The sequence below is a fragment of the Chlorocebus sabaeus genome, chromosome 23 (genome assembly GCF_047675955.1).
Source record: "Chlorocebus sabaeus isolate Y175 chromosome 23, mChlSab1.0.hap1, whole genome shotgun sequence".
In the NCBI taxonomy this organism is placed as follows: Eukaryota; Metazoa; Chordata; class Mammalia; order Primates; family Cercopithecidae; genus Chlorocebus; species Chlorocebus sabaeus.
Window position 1 is genome coordinate 30999795 of NC_132926.1, and position 24921 is coordinate 31024715.

At 49.9% G+C, this 24921-nt stretch overlaps 1 protein-coding gene across 2 annotated transcripts in view; it reads left to right on the forward strand.

Annotated features, from left to right (window-relative positions):
- Positions 1-331: 331 nt before the first annotated feature.
- Positions 332-24921, forward strand: part of ANXA6 (annexin A6) — a 57944-nt gene continuing 33354 nt past the window's right edge. For both annotated transcript variants that reach the window (XM_008015039.3, XM_038005816.2), the window contains exons 1-8: positions 332-446; positions 10798-10841; positions 18520-18610; positions 19319-19413; positions 19975-20088; positions 21508-21598; positions 22506-22585; positions 24350-24406. In XM_008015039.3, the coding sequence (XP_008013230.3) occupies positions 10824-10841; positions 18520-18610; positions 19319-19413; positions 19975-20088; positions 21508-21598; positions 22506-22585; positions 24350-24406 (546 nt within the window). In that variant the 5' untranslated portion in view covers positions 332-446; positions 10798-10823. The remainder of the gene's footprint in view (positions 447-10797; positions 10842-18519; positions 18611-19318; positions 19414-19974; positions 20089-21507; positions 21599-22505; positions 22586-24349; positions 24407-24921) is intronic.

Genomic DNA, 24921 nt, shown 5'->3' on the forward strand with positions numbered 1-24921 from the left:
TGCCCCTGGCAAACCTCAATTTTCTGTTTCTCAACAAAGCTTTGGCGAATTGTAAGGATTTGCGGGAAAGTGTCCAGAATCGGGAGTCAGGAGCCCTGACTTCTTAGCCCTGAAGGGCCGCGTGACCTTGGCCGAAGTCCCTACTCCTTCTCGGTCTCAGGTCCGGGGGCCGGGAACTGAGGAGGTTCTCCCGGCGAGCCCCTCGGGTTAGTGACATTCTAAGATTCCAAGAGCAAAGGAGCTGGAGGGGTGGGGTGGAGGAGGGAGGCGGGCGCTCTGGATTGGCCTCTGCGCGCCACGTGTCCGGCTCGGAGCCCACGGCTGTCCTCCCGGCCCGCCCCGCGCTGCGGCTGCTGCTGGGCTAACGGGCTCCCATCCAGCGAGCGCTGCGTTCTCGAGTCCCTGCGCCCGTGCGTCCGTCCGCGACCTGAGGCCTCCGCTGCGCGGTGAGTGAGCTGAGGCTGTAGAGGGGAGTCGTTCTGGGAACCCCTTCCCGGGGGCTGCAGGGACACAAGTAATAAGCGCCCAGTCATCGGCTGATCCGTGCCCCGCGCCTGGAGCGGGGACGGGAGGGCGCGGTAACCTGAGAGTGTCGCGGACTGGGTGTGTCTGGGGGGCGCAGCGGAGCAAATCTGGGGCCGGGGCGGAGAGGCGTGGGCGGAGGGCGCCCTGGCTGGGGGAGGGGAGGGGAAGGGAGGGAGTCCTAGTGCTGCAGAGGGTCTGGTTGAGGGTGGGGGCGCCGGGGCTAAGCCAGGGGTTGGTCCTGCCGGCCTTAACTTGGGGGGCTCAAGAGACTTTGAAGGTCCAGGGTTGGGTCAGCTGGACGCCAGTCAAAGGACCCGCAGAGAAGGGTGTGGCTGAGGCCCAAGGCTGAGAGCTGGAGCGTTGGACCCTCCAGCTGCTTATAAAATGGCTTGTGTATGGTGTCAGGGGAGGGCTGTCTGCGTGCAGACAGCTGAACGTCTGGCCGTACATACCTCAAGGCCTCATGGACCCCATCCCCTTTGGGCCACTGCTCGTCTATGAATGCAGTCGCCCAGCGGGGCTCCGAGGCTTCCTATGGTGAGGCAGGGGCACTACCCTTCTTTCTGCTTCCCCTAAGAGGTCTAGGCCTTCCCAGAGTTTGGGGGCTTCAGATGATTCCCCACATACCAGCATGGGAGCGAAATACCCTGAATCGGAATCCCAGCCCCTCTTGCAGTGTGACCTTGGGCGGTGGCTTTCCCTCTCTGAGCCTGGATTTCCTTATCCAAGTCCATAGTTGAGAAACTCAGTCTCTTTCAAAGGAAACAATGGCTTTGCAAATTGATTTGTTTGTCAGCTGTATGGAATGATTGCAGGTTTGGGAGTCTTGATTATAGGTTTGGGAAGCCTGGCACAACCCTTGTAGGCCCTACAAGGGGAAGGGGCAGGAGGTCCTTTGGGACAATTAATCTGGCCATGGCTTCCTGCCTCCTCCTTCTTTTCCCTAGATTCTAGTGGGTCTTCTCTGACAATTCCAAATTTGGACATATGGCTCCCGGGTTTGTGAAAGGACTCTGGTTTCCCCCCAAGAGTCTGCCCTTTTCTCTCCATTATTCCTTCCCCTTGCCCAAAACATGCTTGGAATTGCTCCCACTGACCCAGACAGGATATCCTGACCTGCTTAACCCTTCATGGTGAAGTGAACAGCCGCCCCAGTTTCAGCCCCTGTGGACCCTGACCTTCTAGCAGCAGGCCCTGAGCCATGCAGAGGGCACTGGCCTGGGGTCAGAGGAAAGCCGGGTTACAGTCCAGGTGTGCTGGGGCTTCTTGAGCAAGCCCTTTCTCTAAGCCTTTGTGCCCCATCTGGAGCAAAGTCTGCTGAACTGCCTGCTACTTCCAGTGCAGACATTCCAGGATTCAACTGTTTGAATTTAGGATTCTGGGAGTTGGGTGGAGCCGGGGAGGGCAGGAGGCAGAGGCTTTCATCCCCCTCTGCAGCTGTGACAATCATTCATCCATCCTTCTTTGCCTTATCTACCCTTTGTTCCTAAGGCGGCATCTGCTGAGATACAGAAAATATTTGCAGTTTCTGGATAAGGGCCCCAGCGGTTGCTGGGGCAAAATGTAGACGTGAGTGTGCAGAGGAGGGGCCAGGGAAGCCCAAGGCCTGGCCTCTTGAGACTGACTCCTGGGATGAGGCGGGGGAGACTGCAGTGTTGGGTAGCTGCCAGTGACTGGCACATCTGCACTGCAGCACCCAGAGGGAGCCCTGGGCCGCCAGGATCCAGCCTCAGACCCAGCCCCTGCCCTGCCACTAACCAGCTAGGCGCCCTGGGCACACCTACTACCCCTCTGGGGCTTAGCCCCTTCCTCTCTACAGGGATAGGACATATACGCAGGACACCTCACTGGTATTAATAAAATGGGTTGGGTCTGAATGGTTCTTGCTCTACCATTCTAGGATTTTCTGGGGAGGCCCAGTGGAGTCACCAGCCTCACCCCACCCAGCCCCTCCGACATACTTCCTGGGTGGCGACAAAGCACAGGATGTGGTCTCTACCATGATTCCTGAGCTTGCATGTCCCCCTACTCCTGCCAGTAGAGGAGACGAAGTCGGAGGGGTGTCTTGATGCCTATAAACTTGCCTTGGAATCCAGCCTCATTCCCTTTCCTCCTGGAGTTGAGAAGCCCCCACAGAGACTGGCTATGGAGGAGTGACTGTCCATAGGTTCCTTGGACGTCCCGCCTATCTGCAAAATGAGAATGAGATTGATACCTTCAGGAGGCTGTAAGGTGGCAGATAGGAAAGTGCTGTGTTATCTCAAAAGGGTGTGGTGTTTGAGAAGGCAGGTGACCTGATCGGGTTCCTCTTCTGAAAAACCCATGTCTTGGAGGTCCTTAAATAATAGCAATAAAATGGTAACCACTGGGGAACATCACACACTGGGGTCTGTCGTGGGTTGGGGGGAGGGGGGAGGGATAGCACTAGGAGATATACCTAATGTAAATGATAAGTTAATGAGTGCAGCACACCAACATGGCACATGTGTACATATGTAACAATCTTGCACGTTGTGCACATGTACCCTAGAACTTAAAGTATAATAAAAAGAAAAAGAAAAAGAAAAAATATAAACAGAGATGAATGAGATATAAAGGTGCAATTTTCTTGAACTGTATTAAATACCTGTTAATTAACAACAACAAAAAAATGCTAACCACTATTATCTCTCAAACCCTTAAACTTGCCAGGCCCCGGCTGAAGCCTTGATATGTTAGATGCTGTTATTAATGCCCATTTTGCAGATGTGGAAACTCCAGCCCTTAAAAGTTTAAGGAAGAAATAATAATGACAAATGCTTATAAAATATAGTGCTTCCTGTGTGCCAGGTCCTCTTCTAAGCTCTAGACTTGTCTTAATTTTTTTATCCTCATCATAACTCCTATGAGGGAGGTGCTATTTTTATCCCATCGTTTTTTTTTTTTTAAAGTATGAAACAGGCACAGAGAGGCTCAATACTTGCACAACACTACACAGCTACTAAATATCGCCCTCAGGCTTCAGTCTCAAGCAGTCTGGCTCCAGCCTCTACACTGTGAGACACTACTTTGCTGCCTCTCACAAAAGTGACCTGAGCTGGAGTTCAAACCTAGGCTAGACTAGTTCCAATCCTGAAGCAGACAGATGATCTCCTAAGGCCTTGTCCAGCCCTAGGATCAATGGTTCTGGGTCAGGAGAGGAAAAGACATTGCTCTCTAAGAAAGCCGAGTGCGTCAAGCTGGGGGGTGTGCCCACGCACAGAGCCAGGGGATGGCATTTACCCCAGCTTCGTCAGAATCAAGGCTCCTGGAGGGTTATGGAGCGGGTCCTGGGTGTCTTCCTGCAGACTGGGGGAGAAGCCAGCAAGAAGGGGGAAAGAGGGAGGGATCTAGATTTTATAGGCCAGGGGCCTTCTAAGTGGGATGGATATACCCCAGGAGTCACTGAAGATGATCTTTTGGGGGTACAGGAAGAAACTATTGGACTCCTTATTAAATGTACTTTCAATGTCATATTTTAAAAGTATATTTCTGTTTATCATGGTAAATACTCAATTTTTCCTTGGTTATGGGTTGTGTATAGGATCTATATGTATATACTGCAAACTGCCGTATAACATCACCACGTCACCAGCTTTGTGGGGCCAGGAGCCTTGTCTGTCTCGTTTTCTGTTCAACCCCCAACTCCTACCAGTGGGCCTAGTCTGCAGGAGGTGCTCAAATAAATGTTTATGGAAAAACATGCCCCCGCTTAGTGACTGATTTTCTTCTGATGTTGGGTAAGTGACTTAACCTCTCTAGTTTATCTCCTGGCTATAGAAAGAGGAGTAAAGCACAGTTCGAAAACCAATAGTAGATGGTTCCATTTGCTGAGGTCACTAAAGAAAGCATGAGAGTCATTTAGTGCATTTTACCCCCAACCATCCTAGGAGCCACGCCCTGTGGGAGGGGTGCAGGAAAGAGGCATACGCAGTAATTTTCTAAAAACGGTAAAATTATGACTCATACAGATACAAAAATGATCATGTGCTGTTCTACTTATTAATCAATGACCGCACCAGGCAGATGTTATAACCAACTCAAAAGACACCTTTGTATTGAAAGCAATGTACAATTAGAGACAAAACTGGTTTTTCTACCTGAGGGGGTGGGAAATCAATTGGACCTTTACCAGAAAGGGCAAGGAGTATATATTAGAATTACTTTGTGTTACCATCAATTATCTGCAACTTACTGACCTGTAAAATAGCTCAAAAACAATGAAAGTCTAGAGTCAGACAACCTGGAGGGTTTTCCTTTGAAGTACAGATTTTTTCCGATGATACCTTGGAGGCTAGCAGCCCTCATCTAATGGAGAAATGATAAATCCACAGTGGTTGACCAAAGCCAGTCAAATCAAGGTGGTTTCAGAGCACTCTAGGGAGAAATACTTTCTGGCTTGTTAGAAAAGGTAGCATTTGAATCCAACAGATAACAGTGGTTCTCCGGCTCCTTGGTTGCCATGAAAATCACCTAGGAAAGTTTTTAGAAATTACCAAAGCCCAGGCCTCACCCCAGCAGTTGAGTCAGAATCTCTAAGGTCTGACCTTAAATCTTTGGTAATTTTGAAAAATTCCCCAGGTTCTATTAGTGAAGCTAGAATTGAGAAGCACTGGTATAGATTCTGGAAAGCTGGATTAAAAATATTGGTGGAAGGCGTTCCTGGTTTAGCAGGGGAGAGAGGGCGAAGAGGAAGGTGGTGATGGCAAAGAAGTCAGGAAGGAGAACCAAGGGCCTTGACTGCTGAGCTTAGAAGCCCAATATTAAGGGGCACCATTGGAAACTTGTGAGCAGAGGAGTACTGTGGCTCAGGCTGTAGCCCCTCAAGCACTCCCCTGAGGCAGAAGTCTGGGTGGGTTTTTTGTTTGTTTGTTTGCATGATTTTCCATACTATTTCTTTTTTCTTTTTTTTTTTTTTTTTTTTTTTGAGACGGAGTCTCGCTCTGTCGCCCAGGCTGGAGTGCAGTGGTGCAATCTCGGCTCACTGCAAGCTCCGCCTCCCGGGTTCACGCCATTCTCCTGCCTCAGCCTCCCGAGTAGCTGGGACTACAGGCGCCCGCCACTGCGCCCGGCTAATTTTTTCTATTTTTAGTAGAGACGGGGTTTCACCATGGTCTCGATCTCCTGACCTTGTGATCCGCCCACCTCGGCCTCCCAAAGTGCTGGGATTACAGGCGTGAGCCACCGCGCCCGGCCACTATTTCTTTTTTCTTAAATCAGCCTCCCACCACACCTGGTTTCACCCCCTTACGCTCAACATCTCCTTTTCCTCAAAAGTACACTCTGTTCCTCCACAGCCCAAGCTACCTTTCAAGGACAGAAATGCTTTTTCTTAGCCTGGTGTTACTATTCTTCCTGGCATGCCCCCGCCCCGATTCCATTGAATCCAAATTTTGACTGTGCACCTCTATCAGCCTGCACCCCTAATATTTTCTTTAACTTTATACATGTATAACAAATAAAAATGGAGCATAAAAGGGCAAGATTAAAACATTTGGAAAGTGGTGATATTCTTGTCCTGCACCCCCGTGGATTGTCATGCCCATTACCCCACTTTGGAGACCTGCTGCTGTAATAATGATGATTGTGACAACAGAAGTCACCGTTTATTAAACACTTAATCTGTACCTGGCCATGCTTAGTATTTCACCTGCCTTATTTCATTGAATCTTCACAAAAACCTTAACAAGAGTGTCATTTCAGAGATGAAGAAACTGAGGCAGAGAAATTCCATAACTTGCCCAAGTTACTGAGCTCGGAATTTGCATGGTCAGGATTTGAACTTGGGCATTGACCACAAAGCCTGCATTGATTCTAATGCCACATTGCCTCCATTGTAAATGTTTGGGCTTATCATAATAAAAGCCACCATTTCTTGAGCCTTTACTGTGTGTCAGGCACTGTGCTATGTGTTTTCCACCTGCTATTTCATTTATTTCTCAGTATCTGTGGGTATTTCTGTCTGCATTTTGCAGGCATGGAAATTGAGATTCATTTTAAGTAACTTACTTAAATAAAAAACTGCTTTGCAACATCTGTGCCTCAAAGCCCATGCCTTCACATGACTTGGACAAAACCCTTCCCCTATCCCCATCTCTGTGGTTGAGCCGTTCCTTCTAGAGTCAGCCTGGAGCTCTCAAAGGGGAAGGAAGAAACATGATTGATTGCAGGCAAAAGGATGAGGCAAGGGGTGGCCAGAGCAGCACAAAGCCACCCAGACCATTCTTTCTGCTCTTGTGTGGGTTTCAGGAATGATCAGTCATGATAAGTCGTCACAATGAATCTCATCTAGATCTGAGAGAATCAGGGTTCCTGGGAGGAAAGAGGCACAGGTCTGGAATGACCCCGTTTACTAGTCTTGAACAGCTCTTTCAACCAAGATGATGAACGTTGCATATTGGCAGGTGGAGATGGGGAGCAATCCTGTGGCCTGGGAGATAACCCTCCTAGGACTGATATTCTGCTGTGAAAATCCTGGGTTGAAATCTCTAAAAGCCTCTAACTATAGATCCTACCAAAGAGGGAGTGATGTATTGTTCCCACTTTAGAGATAAGAAACTAAGGTTCAGAGAGGGATCTGGCTTGCCTGAAGTTACATGGGGCAGACTGGGAACCAGAACCGGGGTCTTGTTCTTTGTACTCTTCCTGGTGTCTCATTGCAGCCAAGACCCACAGTTGTGTGGCGGCTTGTTATGATCAAGGGCTGCTAGGCAGAGATGTTGGCTGCTTCCTGGGCCCTGGCAAGTCACTTTCCCTTTCTGAGATGCCTTTACCCCATCTAGAAAATGAGGGACTTGGAGTCTTGGATTATTAAGGGCCTTTCTGGGATTCTGAAATGCTGGATGTAAAATATTCAGCCAATTTGAGCAGTATGGTCTGGGTTGCTCTGGAAGGGATCAGAAGCCGTCTTAAAGCCAGAGTAAATGGTGTATTTATGATTAGCTCAGGAGCTTCCCAGAGCCCTCAGAGGAGGGGCTGTGGAATCAGCAGGGGGACTGGCCCTCAGAACTGCAGTCTGAACATCTAGTTCTGAAAGGAGCTTGCTTTTTACATATGAACCGTGCACTCACACAAGGCACATAGAAACTGCTCTCAGAGCTGAGAATATCTTCCCAAGAAGTAGGAAGCACCTCCTTGGAGCCATCTCTCCTTGGAAAGGGGTGTTCCTCCAGATGGGCCTGGGCTGCAGCCAGCAGCTGAAATTTCCAGCAACAAGCCCAGTGGAAAGTGCTTCAAGGCTGGAGGTGCAGGTGACAGGCCTCAGCCCTCCCTCTGCCTGTGTCAACTAACTTCCTGGGTCTCATTCAGTCCCTGGTTCTCTGCTAGCCTTGGGCTTCCTTCACTGTCTCTCCCTACCATCCCCCAGATCAGAGGAAACCCAGAGCTGGCCTCCAGCCATATCCTGGGGTAGATGTGGGCCCCCTCCTCCCTCCAACACACACTGGAAAGGGGGTACAGTTTCCATTTCCTGGTGAGAGCTGCACAGTTGTACCAACGGGCCCCAGGTTACCAGGGAAACCGCAGGGTTTCCTCAAGCTGAGCTGAGCTGAGCTGCATTTATTTGCAGGCAGATCCGTCCTCTGCCTTTCACTTCCAACCCCATCTGATGACTGTCCTCTACTGACTGCAGCTTGGGGGACTCATAATCAGCCAGTGGGGACACAGAGGCAACACAACAGAGCCCCTGTCCTCAACTTCCCACCAGCACAGTGAATATCACCATTTACTAAGAGTGGGTCTCGCACCTAGGCCTCTTATGTGCTGCCTTTGACATAACTTAGGCCTTATCTTCCAACAACCCTACAAAGCAGCAAAGAGAAAGCTTCAGTTTTGTGCTTGAGATCACCTTGAACTCAAAAATGAGCAATAAGCCCATGGTCACATGGCTAAGATTTTCCCTTAGTCTTGGGGGAGCAGGGACTATGTGGAGAATTGGAAGGCATTGAGCTGAAATGTCTCCATGATTTCTAGTCTCCTAGTTCTGTTCCTTTTAGGTCTTACTGGGTAAATCTGATTGACTTTGTTATGTTTACCTTTTTTTCTTTTTCTTTTTTTGAGTCAGAGTCTCACTCTGTCGCCTAGCTTGGAGTGCAGTGGTGCCATCTTCTCACTGCAACCTCTGCCTCCCCAGCTCAAGCAATTCACCTGCCTCAGCCTCCTGACTAGCTTGACTACAGGCACACACCATCACACCTGGCTAATTTTTGTATATTTTAATAGAAACTGGGTTTCGCATGTTGGCCAGGCTGGTCTCGAACTTCTGGTCCCAGGTGGTCCTCCCTGCTTGGCCTCCCAAAGTGCTGGGATTACAGGCACGAGCCACTGTTCGTGGACTCTGCTATGTTTACTTTTAAAAAGCAATGCATAGACATTATTAAAAGAGATCAGGCCAGGCTTGGTGCCACACACCTATAATCCCAGCACTTTGGGAGGCTGAGGCGGGCAGATCACAAGGTCAGGAGTTCGAGACTAGCCTGGCCAACATGGTGAAACCCATCTCTACTAAAAATACAAAAATTAGCCAGGCATGGTGCCATGCGCCTGTAATCCCAGCTACTCAGGAGGCTGATGCAGGAGCATTGCTTGAACCTGGGAGGTTGAGGTTACAGGGAGCTGAGATTGCACCACCACACTCCAGCCTGGGTAACAGAGCAAGACTCAATCTCAAAAAAAAAAGAGATCAAATTGCCCAGAACTGCTTAAAGTGGAAAGTAGTGGTCCTTTGTTTCTCTTCTCCTTGTCTTAAGACGATTGTTAAACTTTCATCTGTTGCCCTCCTGAGTGCTCACTAGCCAGTTCCCTGCCCCCTTCTCTTCTTCCCAAATCAGTTACATCTCTTTTTACATTTATTTTTACATATCATATCTTTGTTCCTTCACTGTGGACCCCGTCTCCTGATACCTCCACCCCCATTCCTTATCCATTTTCAATGAGATATGTGTCCTATTTTCCTGTGTGTTCCAGTCTTTTTTTTTTTTTTTTTTTTTTTTTTTTGAGATAGGGTCTTGCCCTGTTGCCCAGGCTGGAGTGCCGTGGTGCAATCTTGGCTCACTGCAGCCTCCACCTCCTGAGTTCAAGCAATTCTCCCGCCTTAGCCTCCCAAGTAGCTGGGACTATAGGAATGTGTCACCATGTCCAGCTATTTTTTTTTAATTTTCTTTTTTAATAGAGATCAGGTCTCAGTATGTTACCTAGGCTGGTCTCGAACTCCTGGGCTCAAATTATTCTCCCATCTCAGCTTCCCAAAGTGCCAGGATTACAGGCATGAGCTACCATGACCAGCCTGAAAAATCCAGTCTTTACAGTAGCCGCAAGCACTGGTCCCAGACCCTACATCCTACCACACCACTCCCTGCTACCACATCAGCCACACTGAGTTCCTGGTGGTTCCTCACTTGCACTGCCCCCTGGTGTGTCCCCAGTTGCATTCATGAGATCCTCTGACCCCCTCCACCTGGGACTACACCCCTTGTCACTCTCCTCACCAACTCTTGTCTTTTCTCTGTAGTTCTTTTCTCAGCCTGATGAGTGCATTTGTTATTCATTCCCATTACAGCATAAGCTCCAGAGAAACTGAGTTTAAAAAATCTCTCATAATTTCTGTATGCACAGTGCCCAGAGCAATGCCTGACTCGGAGTAGGTGCTAAATGAGTGCATATCGACTTGTTCAGGAATGACAGTCCTTCAGATACTGCAGCAGGTGGTTGGAAGCCCTTTGAGTCCTATCTGCAGGCAGTCAAGCTCTGGGTTCTGAAGCCATCCTTGTTGACTTGAAAAGAGGGCATGCATGGTGCAGATAGTATAGACTCTGGGATCTAAAAATTGTTGAATTCAGTTCTAAGCTGTGCGATCTTGACTCATTTATTGTGATGCTCCAGCCTCAGTTTCCTCTCTATAAAAAAGAAGAATCTGATGTGTGGAAGTATTTCTGTGAGTATTAACTGAGACGGTAGTGAGACAGGTACCCTGCCTAGTCTGGAGGAGTCAAGGGGTCAGTGGTGGGTCAGTGCCATGCCCGCCCTCCCTTGGGGATCCACGTCGCTTTCCCATACTGCTGTGAATGTCTGGACACCATCTAGTCTGTCCATTGTCTTCTGAAAAAAATGCGATCGGCCCTGAGCTGGGTCATTGGGTCTGATTTAACCCGAAGGGCTGGGGGCAGCTGGAAAACTGCAGAGGGAGGAAATGTAAGGGAAAGAAAGGGGCTGATTAGATCTGGGGCGAGTCTCATATGCTCTCTTTCTTTTCCACAGTGGATTCTGCTGCAAAACCGGAGACCATGGCCAAACCAGCACAGGTGAGGGGCCTCTCTTTCCTGAAGGTGGTACTCTGCTTTCTCTGGGCCTAGGATCCTCCTGGAGTCACTAGGCCTGCTGCAGAGACCCCTGGTACCTTCAGCTTGAAAGGAGGAGGAAAGGTTCTTAGGCTTTGCTTGCTCCTGTTACAAGTCTCGGCTCTTCAGATGCAGCTCACCATAATGTAATATCACCCACCATATCCTAAGCAGAAAAGGATGTATATTGGCTTACCTGACAGAGAGGCCCAGGGCTTCAGGTCTGGTTGAATCCAGGGGTTCAAATGATAGTGTCAAGATTCTGCCTGTGTGAGCTGGGCTTCTTCTCGTGGCTTCATTCTTGGGTAGGTTCTTCCTCGCATTGACATGGTGGTCATCAGCAGCTCCAGGCTTCCACTCTGCTGTCTTGGCAGCCCAGGGAGAAAACAACGTAACTCATGCCCAGTGATTCCAGGGGAAGGCCCAGGCCTGGTTCTCATTGGCTGGGCCTGGGTAACCTGTTCTTTCTTGGAGCAAGGAAGTGGAGTTGGTCCCACCTGAACCGTTTGGCCTGAGGAAGGAAAATAGAAACTTGACAGGCAAAAAGGTGATAGAGGGGTTTCTCTCCTCTGGATATGCAAATGTTCTCTGTCACACCCATTTGGGATTGAATTTCCTTGGCTTGGGAGACTCTAACCTCAGTCTTTCATGTCTGACCACTCTGCCGGGCAATAGAATTGGAGGCACATGAGAACTTTTACTCCCATGTGGCTGAGACTGGGTTCCGGCCATGGTCAGAGGTAGGACTCTGACCTCGACTCGACTCTGTTGAGGCTGGGCACGGTGTCTCTCACCTATAATCCCAGCACTTTGGGAAGCTGAAGTGGGCAGATCACTTGAGCTCAGGATTTCGACACCAGCCTGGACAATGTGGCGGAACCCCAAACAGTTTGCTTGGCATGTACTTGTAGTCCTAGCTGCTTAGGAGGCTAAGGTGGGAAAATCACCTGAGCCCAGGAGATTGAGGCTGTGATGAGCCGAGATCATGCCACTGCACTCCAGCCTGGGTTACAGAGCAAGTCTCAAAAAACAAAAAACCCCACTGCCCTCTGTTGGGGTTTGCCCGAGGGTGCTGTCTGTTGGCTGGCCTTGGAGAAAGTGATGCAGTCAGTGTGACGATGGGATTGGCAGGGAGAAAAAACTCAGGGATCTTGAAGAAAATCATGGGACTTGGCCCCGTTGTCCCTTACTCCAGCCAACCCAGAACTACTGGCCACAGAATGCACAGACAGAAGCTGTCTGTGAGGTCTCTGGGCCTCATGTTCCCCTTACGGAATGGTAGAACTCAGTAATACCAAAACTCCATCCATCCTTGACATCATGACTGCCCCCAGTGAACCTGGGCTTATAGGATATTCACAGTTTCTGAAGAGCACAGGATGTTATAGGATCCGTACGTTCAGAGAAGTCCTAGCTGTGGCCTTCATCTCAGCCACTGAGGAGTGCACTGTGTGTACAAGTGGCCTCTCTGCCTAGAAGGAAAGACTGTTATTGATTATGGGCAAAAATCCAAGGTGAAACTTTCACTGTTCCCCATTTCCTATGTGTAGTCATACTAGAGCTACTTCCTGAAAGGCATTTGAACTGCAGGATTCTAGATGATCGAAGTGGATAGGACAGGCCCTGGGAGATCAGAGAGGCCAGGACCTAGGGTGCAGGTCTTTGGACCTTGGTCCAGTGCTCTTGGGCCATGCATTCTGCCTAGCTGATCTGTGGTTTCTTGTTGCCATGGACCGGGGGCCAGCAGACCTCCTGCAAGCAAGTCCCAGGGTGGCAGGGCCTTAGGGAACCCTCCTCCTTTGGGGTGAGTTGGCACCCTCCATGCACAGTGTTCTGATGGGGCAGTAAAGGAGCTCTGGGGCATGCAGGAGGGCACCCCACCTAGGTTGAGGAGAGAGGGGAAGTTGCCTAGAGAGAGCTACTCAGGGGAAGAACAAGGGGGCTGAGAGTGGTCTAGGTAGGGACAACTGGGCCAGGCTAGAGGGAGAGCAAATGCAGCATGCTCAGGGGAGTAAAAGTAATTTGGTGTGCATGGGGTGCAGTGGTTTGGGGGAGACGAGGGTTGCAGAAGACAATAACAGAGGAATGTGAGAAACGCCTCCCTGCCGCTGAGCTGAAGTTGTTGCTTCCAGTTTGTAGCCGGGTTTTTAATTATTAGCTTGAATCTAGTGTCTTCTAAAACCCCAACACACGCACACATGCACGCATGCATACACACATGTGCATGCACACAGCAAACTGCTCCACAGTCACACCCCCCAGTTCCTTCCACTGTGGTTATTGTGCTGTTCTCCCTATCTCTCTTTTTGGAAGAGGAGAACTTGAGGCCCAAAGACATGAAGAAATAGGGTGGTGTCATGGAAGACCCAGGAGGCATGGCGCTGGGGCCTCCATTTCACAGGGACGTTCTGGGTTTGAATGCAATAATGAACATAAAAACACCTTGAGGACAGGGCAGGATAGGCAGGTGCTTGTGCCTGGGACTTCTGGGAGCTGTGGAGGTGAGGCCTGGGTCAGGACCGGCCAAGGCAGTTCTCAGCTGGAGTCCTGGCCATGTACCTGTCTCTCTGGGGACATCGCCTCTGCTCCCAAGAGGCCACCAAGACTCCTGCTCCAGCAGCAGCCTGCGTGGGGCCCAGCCCCGCAGAGCCTCAGGGCCCGGCTGCTCACCATCTGGCACCAGGACCTGCTGAATATTTCAGGGTGGAAAGTCCCTTCTCTGCTGTCCCCTGCCTTGATCATGGGTTCCTGCAGCCAGGTGCGACAGGCAGTCGGGGTGGGGTGGGTGAGAAACCTGTGCAGCTGCGCAGGTGGTCCTTAGAGATGAAGAATTCACGAAGCTGGTGTGAGAATGACACGGTGGGAAGCCTGAGCCTGGATGATTTGAGGGGCTGTCTCTGTGTCTCCACATGTGACCAGTGCTAAGCCCCCTACCTTTGCTTCTAGTGGCTATGATCCTGGGGGGTCCCAGGACGACTAATCTAGTAGGTCCTCACTCGGAAGATCTTACTAGTCCTGTGCAAAGAACTGTGCAGGAGCCCAAGCTTGCTGCTCGAGAAGCTTGTCTCTAAGTGATCGTTTTGATCAAGGCTTGTATAGGTCATTAGGCACCCTTCCCTCAGCATGGCACTTCAGCCCCTTCCCCAGGTACACTGCTGTGACCACCCCCATTGTATGAGGGGGAGAACAGTGGAGGGGGAGGAGCGGCAATAGGAAAGGGGGTCTGCGTGCTGCCTCATCCCCCGCCCTTCCTCCTGGGGACATGCTTCCCTCTTCTCCGCATCCCTTCCCCGCAGCTTACAATCCCATGACCTTAGCGACTCTGGGCATCTGGCTGTGAGCTCTGAAGAATCTGGACTCACACGCTATCTTGGTGCTGGTCACCACCAACACACCTCCACCCCAGCAGACAGGTTAAAATAGTTTCTAGATGCTACATATCAACCAGACAGGTATTGATTTGAACCATTTGAAATCTGCTGCTATTTGACTGTTTTTAATCTACCTACAAGGCAAGTTACATGGCTCAACCTAGTAAGGAATGCCGAATACTAGGGACAGGGTTTTGAGTGGCCAGCTTTGTTTAATACATAAGGAAAACAATGCCAGGGTGCCAGAGCCTTGCCTTACCCAGATCCTGGCTTAGGTGTTGTGCCCAGGCTAGCCCAGCAGGGCTAGAGCTGCCCTTGTCAGCATTACAAGAGTCTGAATTGTTTATCCCCATCATCTTCTCCAGCCTCATCTCTTTGCCTTCCCCGCTTCTAGTGGATGATCTTAGTGACACCCAGCATCTGCTCTGAGCACTGGAGACTCTGGGCTGGCTTTCCCAAGTGCCTCTTGCTTCCCTCCAGGCCTTTGCCATGTGTCTCCTCTGTGTGATACCTTCTTCCTCTTCACCTTTCCCCTCCCTCCTCTACTCCTTGGGGCTAGCCTGTTGCTCATCCCTCAGGACTCAGCTTAGACATCACCTCCAGAAAACCTTCTCTGATCTGCTTGCAATATATTCACAGTCATTCATCCATCCATTCGTGAAACAAATATTCAGTGAGTGCTTGATTGCTCCAGGCCCTGTACTTGGTGCTAGAAATGCATCAGTGAGCAAGAGAGACACAGTCCCTGTCCTCCCAGAGCTTCTAAGGGAAATATCTCCTAGCTCCCATGCTGCCTGTAGCCTCGTATCCACCACACTGTCTTGTAGTTGAAGTTGTCATGTATCTCTCTACCAGATTCTGAGCTCTTAGTGGTCCTTGGTCCTAAGCATCTACTTAGTAGACTCTCAGTAAATGTCACTTGCTTGCTTGCTTGATTGATTGAATGAATGGTAGGGTAGCCCTAGCTGCCCTGGAAGTGTGAGTATCTGAGTGTGAGAAGCACTTAGGATGCTGTGGATTGGACAGCATTACTGCCTTTTTATAGCCTTGAATATAGGGTCAAAATGGCATAGAGGCAAACAGCACAGGGCAGTAACTCAGATGTTTCAGTATTCAAGGAGAGGGGCAGGCTGGTGTGGTTGACCAGGAGGAAGCACTGGGCTGTGTGGTGGTTGCCCCTTCTTATCTCCAGCTGTGGTTGATATGTGGGATCCATCTCCCACCCAGATGGAATCTGAGAGGAAGGGAGAGTTTGGTCTGTTAGAAAGAGCCTTGGATTCCCTTCCTAGCTGGGCCTCTGACTTGCTGTGTGGTCTTGACATGTCACCTGCCCTCTCTGTTCTGGGTCTTCTGGGATACAGGTGGTAATATTGAGACCAACTTTCCTCATTTAGTTCTCAGCTTGTTCTCAAAGTCCTTTCCCTCTCTTTTTCCAAGTGAGCCGTGGGAGGGACATCCTACTACTGAGGTGGATTAGAGGCTGGTGCTACTATGGATTAGGACAGGTTGGTCCAGACAGGTGGAAGGAAAAACAGCCATGAATCATGGCAACAGGCCAGTCTGCAGAGGGCCCGGACAGACCCTGGAGGACCTGCCCCTGGTGGCATCTTTCAAAGCTTAATATTTCCACACTGGTCCCAGGAGGCCCTGCCATTGGAGACAGCATTGCTAGGGATCCAGTGCCAACGAGGTCTCCCTTCACCGTCTTCCCCTTCAGCGTCCTCCATCTCAGAGCTTGGGCCATCATGGGTGTCTCCATCCATTCATTCAGCCCAGTCACAGTTCCTTCCAGCCTCTGTGCCAAGCCCGTGCTAGAGCTGGGGCCCCACGGTTCTTCTTAGGCAGAATGATTTGTCTTATTCTCAACAGTCTCCATTCTCCATGGACTCAATTACTGAGTGGGAAGCTGAACTAAAAGGTCTTTAAGGATCCTTGCAAAGAAATAATTTTGAGCTTCTGAGCCTTCTTGTTTCTCTCTCTCTGATTTTTTTTTTTTTTTTTTTTTTTTGAGACAGAGTCAGTCTCATTCTGTCACCCAGGCTGGAGTGCAGTGATGCGATCTTAGCTCACTACAACCTCTGCCTCTCAGGTTCAACTGATTCTCCTGCCCCAGCCTCCCAAGTAGCTGGGATTACAGGTGCCTGCCACCATGACTGGCCATTTTTGTATTTTTAGCTGAGACAGGGTTTCGTTATGTTGGCCAGGCTGGTCTCTAACTCCCGACCTCAAGTGATCTCCCGCCTAGCCTCCCAAAGTGCTGGGATTACAGGCGTGAGCCACTGCACCCAGCCACCTCTTGTTTCCCCATCCATCTGAGAAGCTAATATTGTCTGCTGTACCTTTTTGATGTTGCTGGGCTGGAGGTGTCCAGAAAGAAAGAGAAAAGAATTTAGAAGTGAAATTCCTAGAGGACCCCAGTTGTTCCGTGTTCTTGTTCATTTATTCATGTGGCAAATACTTGAGTGCCCCCTTTGGTCAGTCTCTGTGCAGTGGGCAGAATGGATCTGGTGTCTGCTCTCAGAGGTTTCTGGATCAAAGTGCCTGCTGGGGTGGAGGAGGCAGCAGGAATGTCTCAGGCTCCGGTTGTGAGGTCTGAAGTAAGGCCAAGGGGAGCACTGGCAGTAAAGCCCCCATCCTGCGCTCACCGAGCTCCTTGCAAGGCGCCCTGCCCTGGGCGCCCTGCTCTGGGTATATGTTACTCTTTACATCTCTACCCAGGGGCGTGATCAGGTTGCAGGGGATTCCCAGGTGGCAGGAAGACAGCTGTGTTCCTTTCTGGTCAGAACTTTAAATAGTAACTCCGTGCCCACGCATGCATACCTCAGAGGAGCCAGCCTCTGCAGACAGAGACCAGAGAGCATGCAGAGGCCTGGCCGGGGTCCTGCAGTGCAGACACTGGGAGGCACGGAGACAGGGAAACCGGGAGGCGGGGAGGCGGGGAGGCGGTCCAGTCCATGTCCAGGTCCAGGGCTTGTTCTGCTCCACCTCTGCCTCCCTGAAGGCAAGGTCTATGTGGACCACCCTCAATTCCCTCTTTTTTGGATTCTTTCCTGATTTCCCGCAGCTGGATCAGCCTCTGCTGTTTTCCCACGTTACCTTATTTTTGTCTTAGTGTATTTACTACAAGCTTTATAGTAATTGATGTGCTTGTCTGTCTCTGCCACTGGGCCAGGAGCTCGTGAAAGACAGGAATTGGGTCCCCTTTATCCCCAGTTCCTCAGCCATTAGCGTAGGGCCTAGCACAGATGAAGTGCCTTGTCACTGTGCTGTGTGCTCAGTGACAGGCTCTGGCATCCTCCGCTCTGCCAGCTCTCGGCTGCTCTCCCAGACCCCCCACTTCTCAGTGCCGTGTAACTGACCCACATCTGACTTCTCTGTGAACCAGTCCCATTGTGCATTCAGGTTCAGGTTCGATATCTAAGATCCCCTGGCTCTCTGCCGCTTCTCTCCTTCCCCTCAAAGACCAAACCAGCTTGTCCTCAGATGCCGTTTCACAGCACAGTTTACTGGGCCCAGAGGGGCAGCACCTCATCTTGGCATTGAACTGAGAGTGTCTCTGGACCCCCTGTGCCTAGGACCCCACCCTCAGTAGCTGACACCTGCAAGTTTCCTGGAGCTGGAGAGCAGGGGGAAAAGGTCTGGGTTCTGTGTGACCTCCCACTAGTGGCTCTTCTTTGGGCTTGGCTTCCGCAATAGAAATAAAATTAAGAGCGTCTACAAATGGCTACACTAATCACATTCACAGAGGTGAAAGTGTAAACATAAAATGCTGTACAAATATGAGGGGCTGGCTGAGTGCACTGGCTCATGCCTGTAATCCCAGCACTTTGGGAGGCCAAGGTGGGAGGAATGTTTGAGGCCAGGCATTCAAAACTAGCCAGGGCAATAGAGTGAGAACCCATCTCTTTAAAAAAAAAAAATTTATATATATATATATGACTCTTGCTATTTTTGCAGGCATCATTTTCATCTCCTACACTCAGCCAGGCTTTTTTACCCTCTCCTGGATGCTTTGGAAGGTGGTACAGGGCTGCAGGCCTTGGCCAAGCCCCTCTCCCTTGGGGAAATGGCACTGTCCTTTGGGTGGGTTGCAGCAGGTGGTATGAGAGAGTCATCCACACCACTACCTGGGGTGTATGTGGCCAGCACTCGATTTTGCAGGGAAAGGAGCTTAGCCTGGACCGGGGTAGGCATCTGACCTGAGGTTGGGGGACTGGGTGCTTGGTCTCAGTCCGGGGTTGGCAGCTCACCCTCTACTTTTCTCTCCACAGGGTGCCAAATACCGGGGCTCCATCCATGACTTCCCAGGCTTTGACCCCAACCAGGATGCTGAGGCTCTGTACACTGCCATGAAGGGCTTTGGTGGGTGCCAGGCTTCACGGGAGCTTGGGGGGTATCCCCCAAATGTAGACACAGCCCAGAGCCCTTCTGGTGGTGGTGGTAGGATCTGTGAAATGGTGAAGTGCACTTATTCATTGTTTTTGGTCTCCTCTTTTTATTAATTTTCATGATGTTATAATAAAATGTTTCAGAAAAAAAGGTATAAAGAGTAATAGAAATATCACCCATAGATTTACCACCAAACTTAAGAGCTAGTGCTTCATTAGCGTAGCTGAAATTTCCTTGGTAGATCCCCCTCCTGATAATGCCGCCTGCTGCCTTTGCTCAGAGATAGCCACAGTCTGAAGGTGGTGCTTATATTCTTCTTTGTCTTGTGGTGGAAAGAACCCTGTACTGGGTGTTAGGACACCTGGGTTTTCTAAGCCAGGTTCATTGTGAGACCTTGGACAAGTTCTTTCCCCTCTCTGGGCCTTAATTCCCTGACTTGTGCAGTGAGGAGCTGGATCAGGGGTCTTCTGAGCGCAGATAGTGTGTGTGCTGTGTCCGCTTTCAGCTGTGACTTAATGAGTCCCCACTGACCCTCTCCCCTGACACCAGCACCTGATGAGTGGAAGGCTCATGCTGAAGCCTGCAGGGAGCTACTAGGCCTGTGTCCAGGGAAGGAAGCGGCCCTGGTGGGCTTCCTGGAGGCAGGGTGGGTAGGATGATGATTGCTGTCTCCTATTCCAGGCAGTGACAAGGAGGCCATACTGGACGTAATCACCTCCCGGAGCAACAGGCAGAGGCAGGAGATCTGTCAGAGCTACAAGTCCCTCTACGGCAAGGTAACCACGGCAACCGGAGGGCCCATGGGGTGGGGGGGTGGAAGAATGATTTCATTCACCTGTGTGCTCATTCAGGTTATTTCCTGGATATGGCACTGCAGGTCAGCCTGTGGCTGACACCTTACCCTGCTCTTTTTCTTCTCATCAGCTGGGGTCTTTCAGCTTTTCATACACCCACAGCACCTGCTGTATGCTGGGCTCGTGCTAGGGGTTAGGGCTGCAGTAGTGAATAAGATGGTTGAGGTGTCAACTCTGTGGACTGCCAGATAGTGAGAGAGAGACACAGTAAACGAGGAAGCAGACAGCGGTGGGGAAGTGGCACAAGGCTGTGGACTGGGCCCTGCACTGCCGTTTGCTAGCAGCATGACTTGCAGTAAGACCCCTGTTGTCTCTGAGCCTGTCTCTTAGGGTTGGTAACAGTACATACCTCCAAGGGTGACGATTTAATGAGATTACTTAGCCCAGCACCTGCCAAAGTGGGTGCTCATTAAGTGTAATTCTTACCATTGTAACTACTCTTCCTCTTTCCTCTTCTCTCTCCTCTTCCTCCCCACCCGCCAGGACCTCATTGCTGATTTAAAGTATGAATTGACGGGCAAGTTTGAACGGCTGATTGTGGGCCTGATGAGACCACCTGCCTATTGCGATGCCAAAGAAATTAAAGATGCCATCTCGGTAAGAAGTGGGGGGTGTATGTGTGTGCTGGGGTGGGGATGTGGTTAATAGGAAGATTCTGGGCTCTTCCAAAAGCAACTGGTGAGCCCCATAGCCGCCCAGCAGATGTGAGATGTGTCCTGCTTCACAGACACATCTCAGTTTATCCCAGAGGAGCATCCCGGTCTTCACACAGACAGATGCAGACCGATGTCAGCGTGATACACACCCCATGAAAGGGGCCCTTGGCGCAGACCCCCTTACTAGGAGCTTGTAGTCCAAGGATACAGGTTATAGGGACATGAAGATAAATTGTGTCTAACACTCCTGAGGCCAAGGGCACACTAAAGGTAATCAACACGACCCTGGGCCAAGGGTTGTTTGAGAGGGCATCTTAAAGGATAATAGGATCAAGGTAAGCCCCAAATCCCAGGGAGGATTTGGTGGATAGGAGTGTCAAGGTCATTGCAGGGGGTAAAAATGGCAGGAGAAGTTGTGGTCCTGTGTTTAGGGTATGAGGAGTAGCTCAGCCTGGTTGAGGTAGAGGTAAAGAATTGCCCCCTAGAAAGAAGAGACAAAGCCCTTTAGGTATATCTAGCACTTTACAGTCTATAAAGTGCTATGATCTTTGTCTTCTATGAGCTATTAAGCATGAGTTCATTTTATAAACTGATGAACTTAGCAATGTGAGATTATTATCTTCTCCTTCTCCCTGTGAGTTTGGCAGAGCAACTAATATTGTCTACATTTTACAGATGAGAGAGCTGAGGCCCAAAAAGATAGTTTCTGAAGAGAATTCACAAAGCTGGAAGAGGCAGAACTAGAACCTATGTGTTTTAGTCCATTCTCATAGTCCATTCTTATTCATAAGTCCATTCTTGTTGCTATAAAGAAACACCTGAGATTGGGTAATTTATAAAGAAAAGAGGTTGAATTGGCTCATGGTTCTGCAGGCTGAACAGGAAGCATCGTGGCTTCTACTTCTGGGGAAGCCTCAAGAAGCTTCCAGTCTTGGTAGAAGTCAAAGAGGGAGCAGGCATCTCACACGGTGGGAGCAGGAGCAAGTGGGGAGATGGGGAAGTGCTACATTCCTTTAAACAACCAGATCTCACAAGAACTTAAGATCGTGAGAACAGTACCAAGGGGATGGCGCTAACTATTCATGAGAAAGCGCCCCCATGGTCCAATCACCTCCCACCAGGCCCCACTTCCAACGTTCAGGTCTACAGTTCGACATGAGATTTGTTGGGGATACACATCCAAATCATATAACCGTGTCTTAGGAGTCTCAGGGCAGCAGTTCCCAATCGGTGCCTAAGAGCTTGATAGGAGCCTCCTGAGTGCTAGGGTGTCATAGCCCTGGCTATGACCTGGTCTCAGCCTGTGTCCAGTGGCCTCCCATCCCTGCCCTTAACTCATGCGCTCCTTTTCTTCTCCCAGGGCATTGGCACTGATGAAAAGTGCCTCATTGAGATCTTGGCTTCCCGGACCAATGAGCAGATGCACCAGCTGGTGGCAGCATACAAAGATGGTGAGATGGGCAGGAGGGGCCACTTAGGATCTTCAGATACGAAATGAGGATGATTGCAAGGGTGGGGACACTAAGATTCTAACCATCTACCTTCTCTCCTCCTTTCTTCTGATCCATTTGTCCACCCATTCATCTATCCAATAAGTACTTGCTTTGTGCCGGGTGATGTGCTAGGTTCTCAGGATATGGTGGTGGATAAAACCAAAGGGGTCCCTCTCTCTTAGACCAATGAGATAATGAGATAATGAAGGAGACAGACAATAAACAGGTAAACAGATAAACACAATGATGATGTATTTTAGCTAAGTGTTGTGCAGGAAACAAGGTAACAAGAATCAAACTTTTACCAGTGAGGTCTTGGGAGGAAATGAGGAACCAATTATATACAGAATAGAGAGAAGATCTTTCCAACAAAGGGCATGGCAAGTGCCAAGGCCCTGAAATAGAAATGAGCCTGGTAGCTGGTACGAGGCTAGACGGGTAGAGGACAGGGCAGGATCACACAGGGCCTGCAGGCCAAGAGACAGATGGTGTTTTATTCTGAGTCTAATGAGAAGTTGAGGAGTATTATGATCAGTTATGGGTTTTAAGACAGCCACCCTTGTTGCCATGAATTGTAAAGGAATTGAGAATAGAGGAGGAGAGAACCATCAGAAAACTATAGCCACTGTCCAGGTGGGCCATCATGGTACAGGTGGGGTAGAGAGAGTGGACAGATTCCATTTCATCACATCATGGTCAGTACGAAGAGTTGTGAAAATACACCCTGGGTCTTGCCATGATGGTCGCGTAGACTGGGTTTGGGAATTTTTTTAAATATCTGATGATTTTGGGGGCATCAGGGGCCTTTATCCTGGATCCCTGAGGTCTCTGGGGATGAGACTAGAGCTTGCGTTCCTTTCTGCAGCCTACGAGCGGGACCTGGAGGCTGACATCATCGGCGACACCTCTGGTCACTTCCAGAAGATGCTTGTGGTCCTGCTCCAGGTTGGTTCACAGCCTGTTTTTTTCCTCTGAAGTTTGGGATGGCTTCTGTCTGGCTCACCTGGGTGTAGAGCTGAATGTCGAGGGGTCTGGTCAGCTTCCCCTGGTTTGCACAGGCAGGTGTATTTGGCTAATGCGCTTTCCCTCTGGCACACAGTCCTCTCTTCCCCAGGAGCGTCTTCTGCTATGACTTTCTTCCTCTTTCCAAACTCACTCCTCCCGCTGCCCTCTGGGCCTCCTTCCTGCCGTGGCTTCTGCAGCTGCACATGCCACATTTCTGGACCCCAGCATTCCTGGGGCTGCTGTGTGGAGTCTCCCACGTCTGAGCCTTATTGTCTCCTCACAGCCCGCCCAAAGTATATCACAAAGAGACTATTAGGAAGCTACAAATTGGTGTCTGTGGCTGAATTCAACCTGCCAAGTTGAATTTTTTTTCCCCATACAATGTGTTTTAAGAAGCAAAGCAAAACAAGTTTGAGTTAGTTGCTAACATTTGGAAATTGTGAGATTTTGCTCAAAAACCAAATTTCTGTATTATTTTGATGTATTGAAAGTTGGGGTAGCAGCAGACCTGCATTCTGCATGCCTGCAGCGGGCTGGAGATCATATGCCTCCTGCCCACTTCACCACGAATGTTGTCTACCTGGCCCTCTAGGTATCTCTGTGACCACAGGCACGGAGGGAACAGGCATTGAGATGTCTCAAGCTCAGCTCCAAGGACCAGATGGTTATGAAACTTTGTATATAAATTAAGCCACCTCTATGTTTCCTCTGTCCCCCGTTTCCCATTTTATACCAGCTCCTCCCAACCCTGTTCCTCTCATTGCCATAACAATCCCATATTAACCAGCTGGGGAACGATCAGGAGAAACCTCAGGAGTGAGATGGTGTGACCTGTGCCCCATTTTCAAAGTTGCTTCTTCTGGAGAGGAGCGTCGTATCCCTGTATCTTGGAGTCAAGCATTTTGTGTCCTCAAGGTCTGACAGTAAGCAGCAGCGTGGCACACGTTGTAAGCTTGCCAGCCCTGTCTTCTGCTCAGTCCCAAAGAGAACCCAGGGGATTTGAGATCCTGCAATGCACAATCCAGGGGGAAGAAGGGGCGGCCGTAGACCTCTCCAGGCCACCTGCAGACCTCTGCCCATGTAAGAAGGAGTTGAGTACTGCTCTCCCCTGTTTCCTTTGTGCATCCTCCTCTATTTGTAAGCCTCCTTATCAGGTGGGGCAAAGGGCTTGGGCAGAACGACAGAAGCACCGTTAGGATTTGGTGACTTTGTAGCTTGTGAGCTCAGATCTTGGACCCAAATCCTTATTGGTGAATTCTTTAAGTTAGGCATAAGAGCTCCTAATAGAATGCAGATGTTCAGATCCTTTGCCCCTGTGGAATCATTGCTGGAGGAGTGTCATGGGCCATGCCAGGATCTGTGGCAGGGACCCTCGAGAACCTGGGGCCCTGTCCTCAGAGATGTCCTTAGGACAAGGCTCTGCCTACCTCTGAGCTGGGGACACCTGGAAGAACCTCGGTTGTTCTTGGGACTCTCCTGTGTGGACCCAGCCCTGATAATGAAGGGAAAGGCCAGAGGGAGGGACCCTTTCATTGCCTCACAAAATAGATACTGTGGTCTTCATGCAATAGCAGTCACTGCTTCTGGACACATCTGAGTCACCAGGTTTTCCTGCTTTCCCTGTCTCCACCACTGGCATCCAGGCCTCCCTCCTGGCTTGGCTTTGCAGTGTTTGAAACACATATTCTTTGTCTCTCTGCCCAGGGAACCAGGGAGGAGGATGATGTAGTGAGCGAGGACCTGGTACAACAGGATGTCCAGGTAAACAAGCACCATTGAAAGTCCCTGAGGCACAGCAGAAGAGCCTCGGGAGGGGAGAGGTTGGGGCCCTGGGAAGGGCTGGAGGTGAAGTCATTTGCATCAAATACCAGAAATAACCCAGCCACAGCTATCATGTATACTGGTACTTTGTTGAAGAAAAGATATAAGTTATCTTTCAAAGGTATATCCCATATGTAATATTGGTGAGATGTACTTTGGAACTTTCTTTATTCATTCAGTTATTTAATATTATTGAAGTTAAATACCTAGTATGTGCTAGGCACTCTGCCAAGCGTTGGGAAATCACTAATGAACAAAATCAAGTGGTACTGGGAGAGACAGGCATGCATTAATCACACAAACACCTTCTCTATCAATATATTGTACATTGCAGGTGTTGTGAGTACCCAGTACATGCCAGCAGCACTACAGGGGCAGATACAGAGAATGCTATGACATAGTCCCTGTTGTTAAGGAGCTCATACAATAGTGTGGAGATAGACATGTGAAGAAGT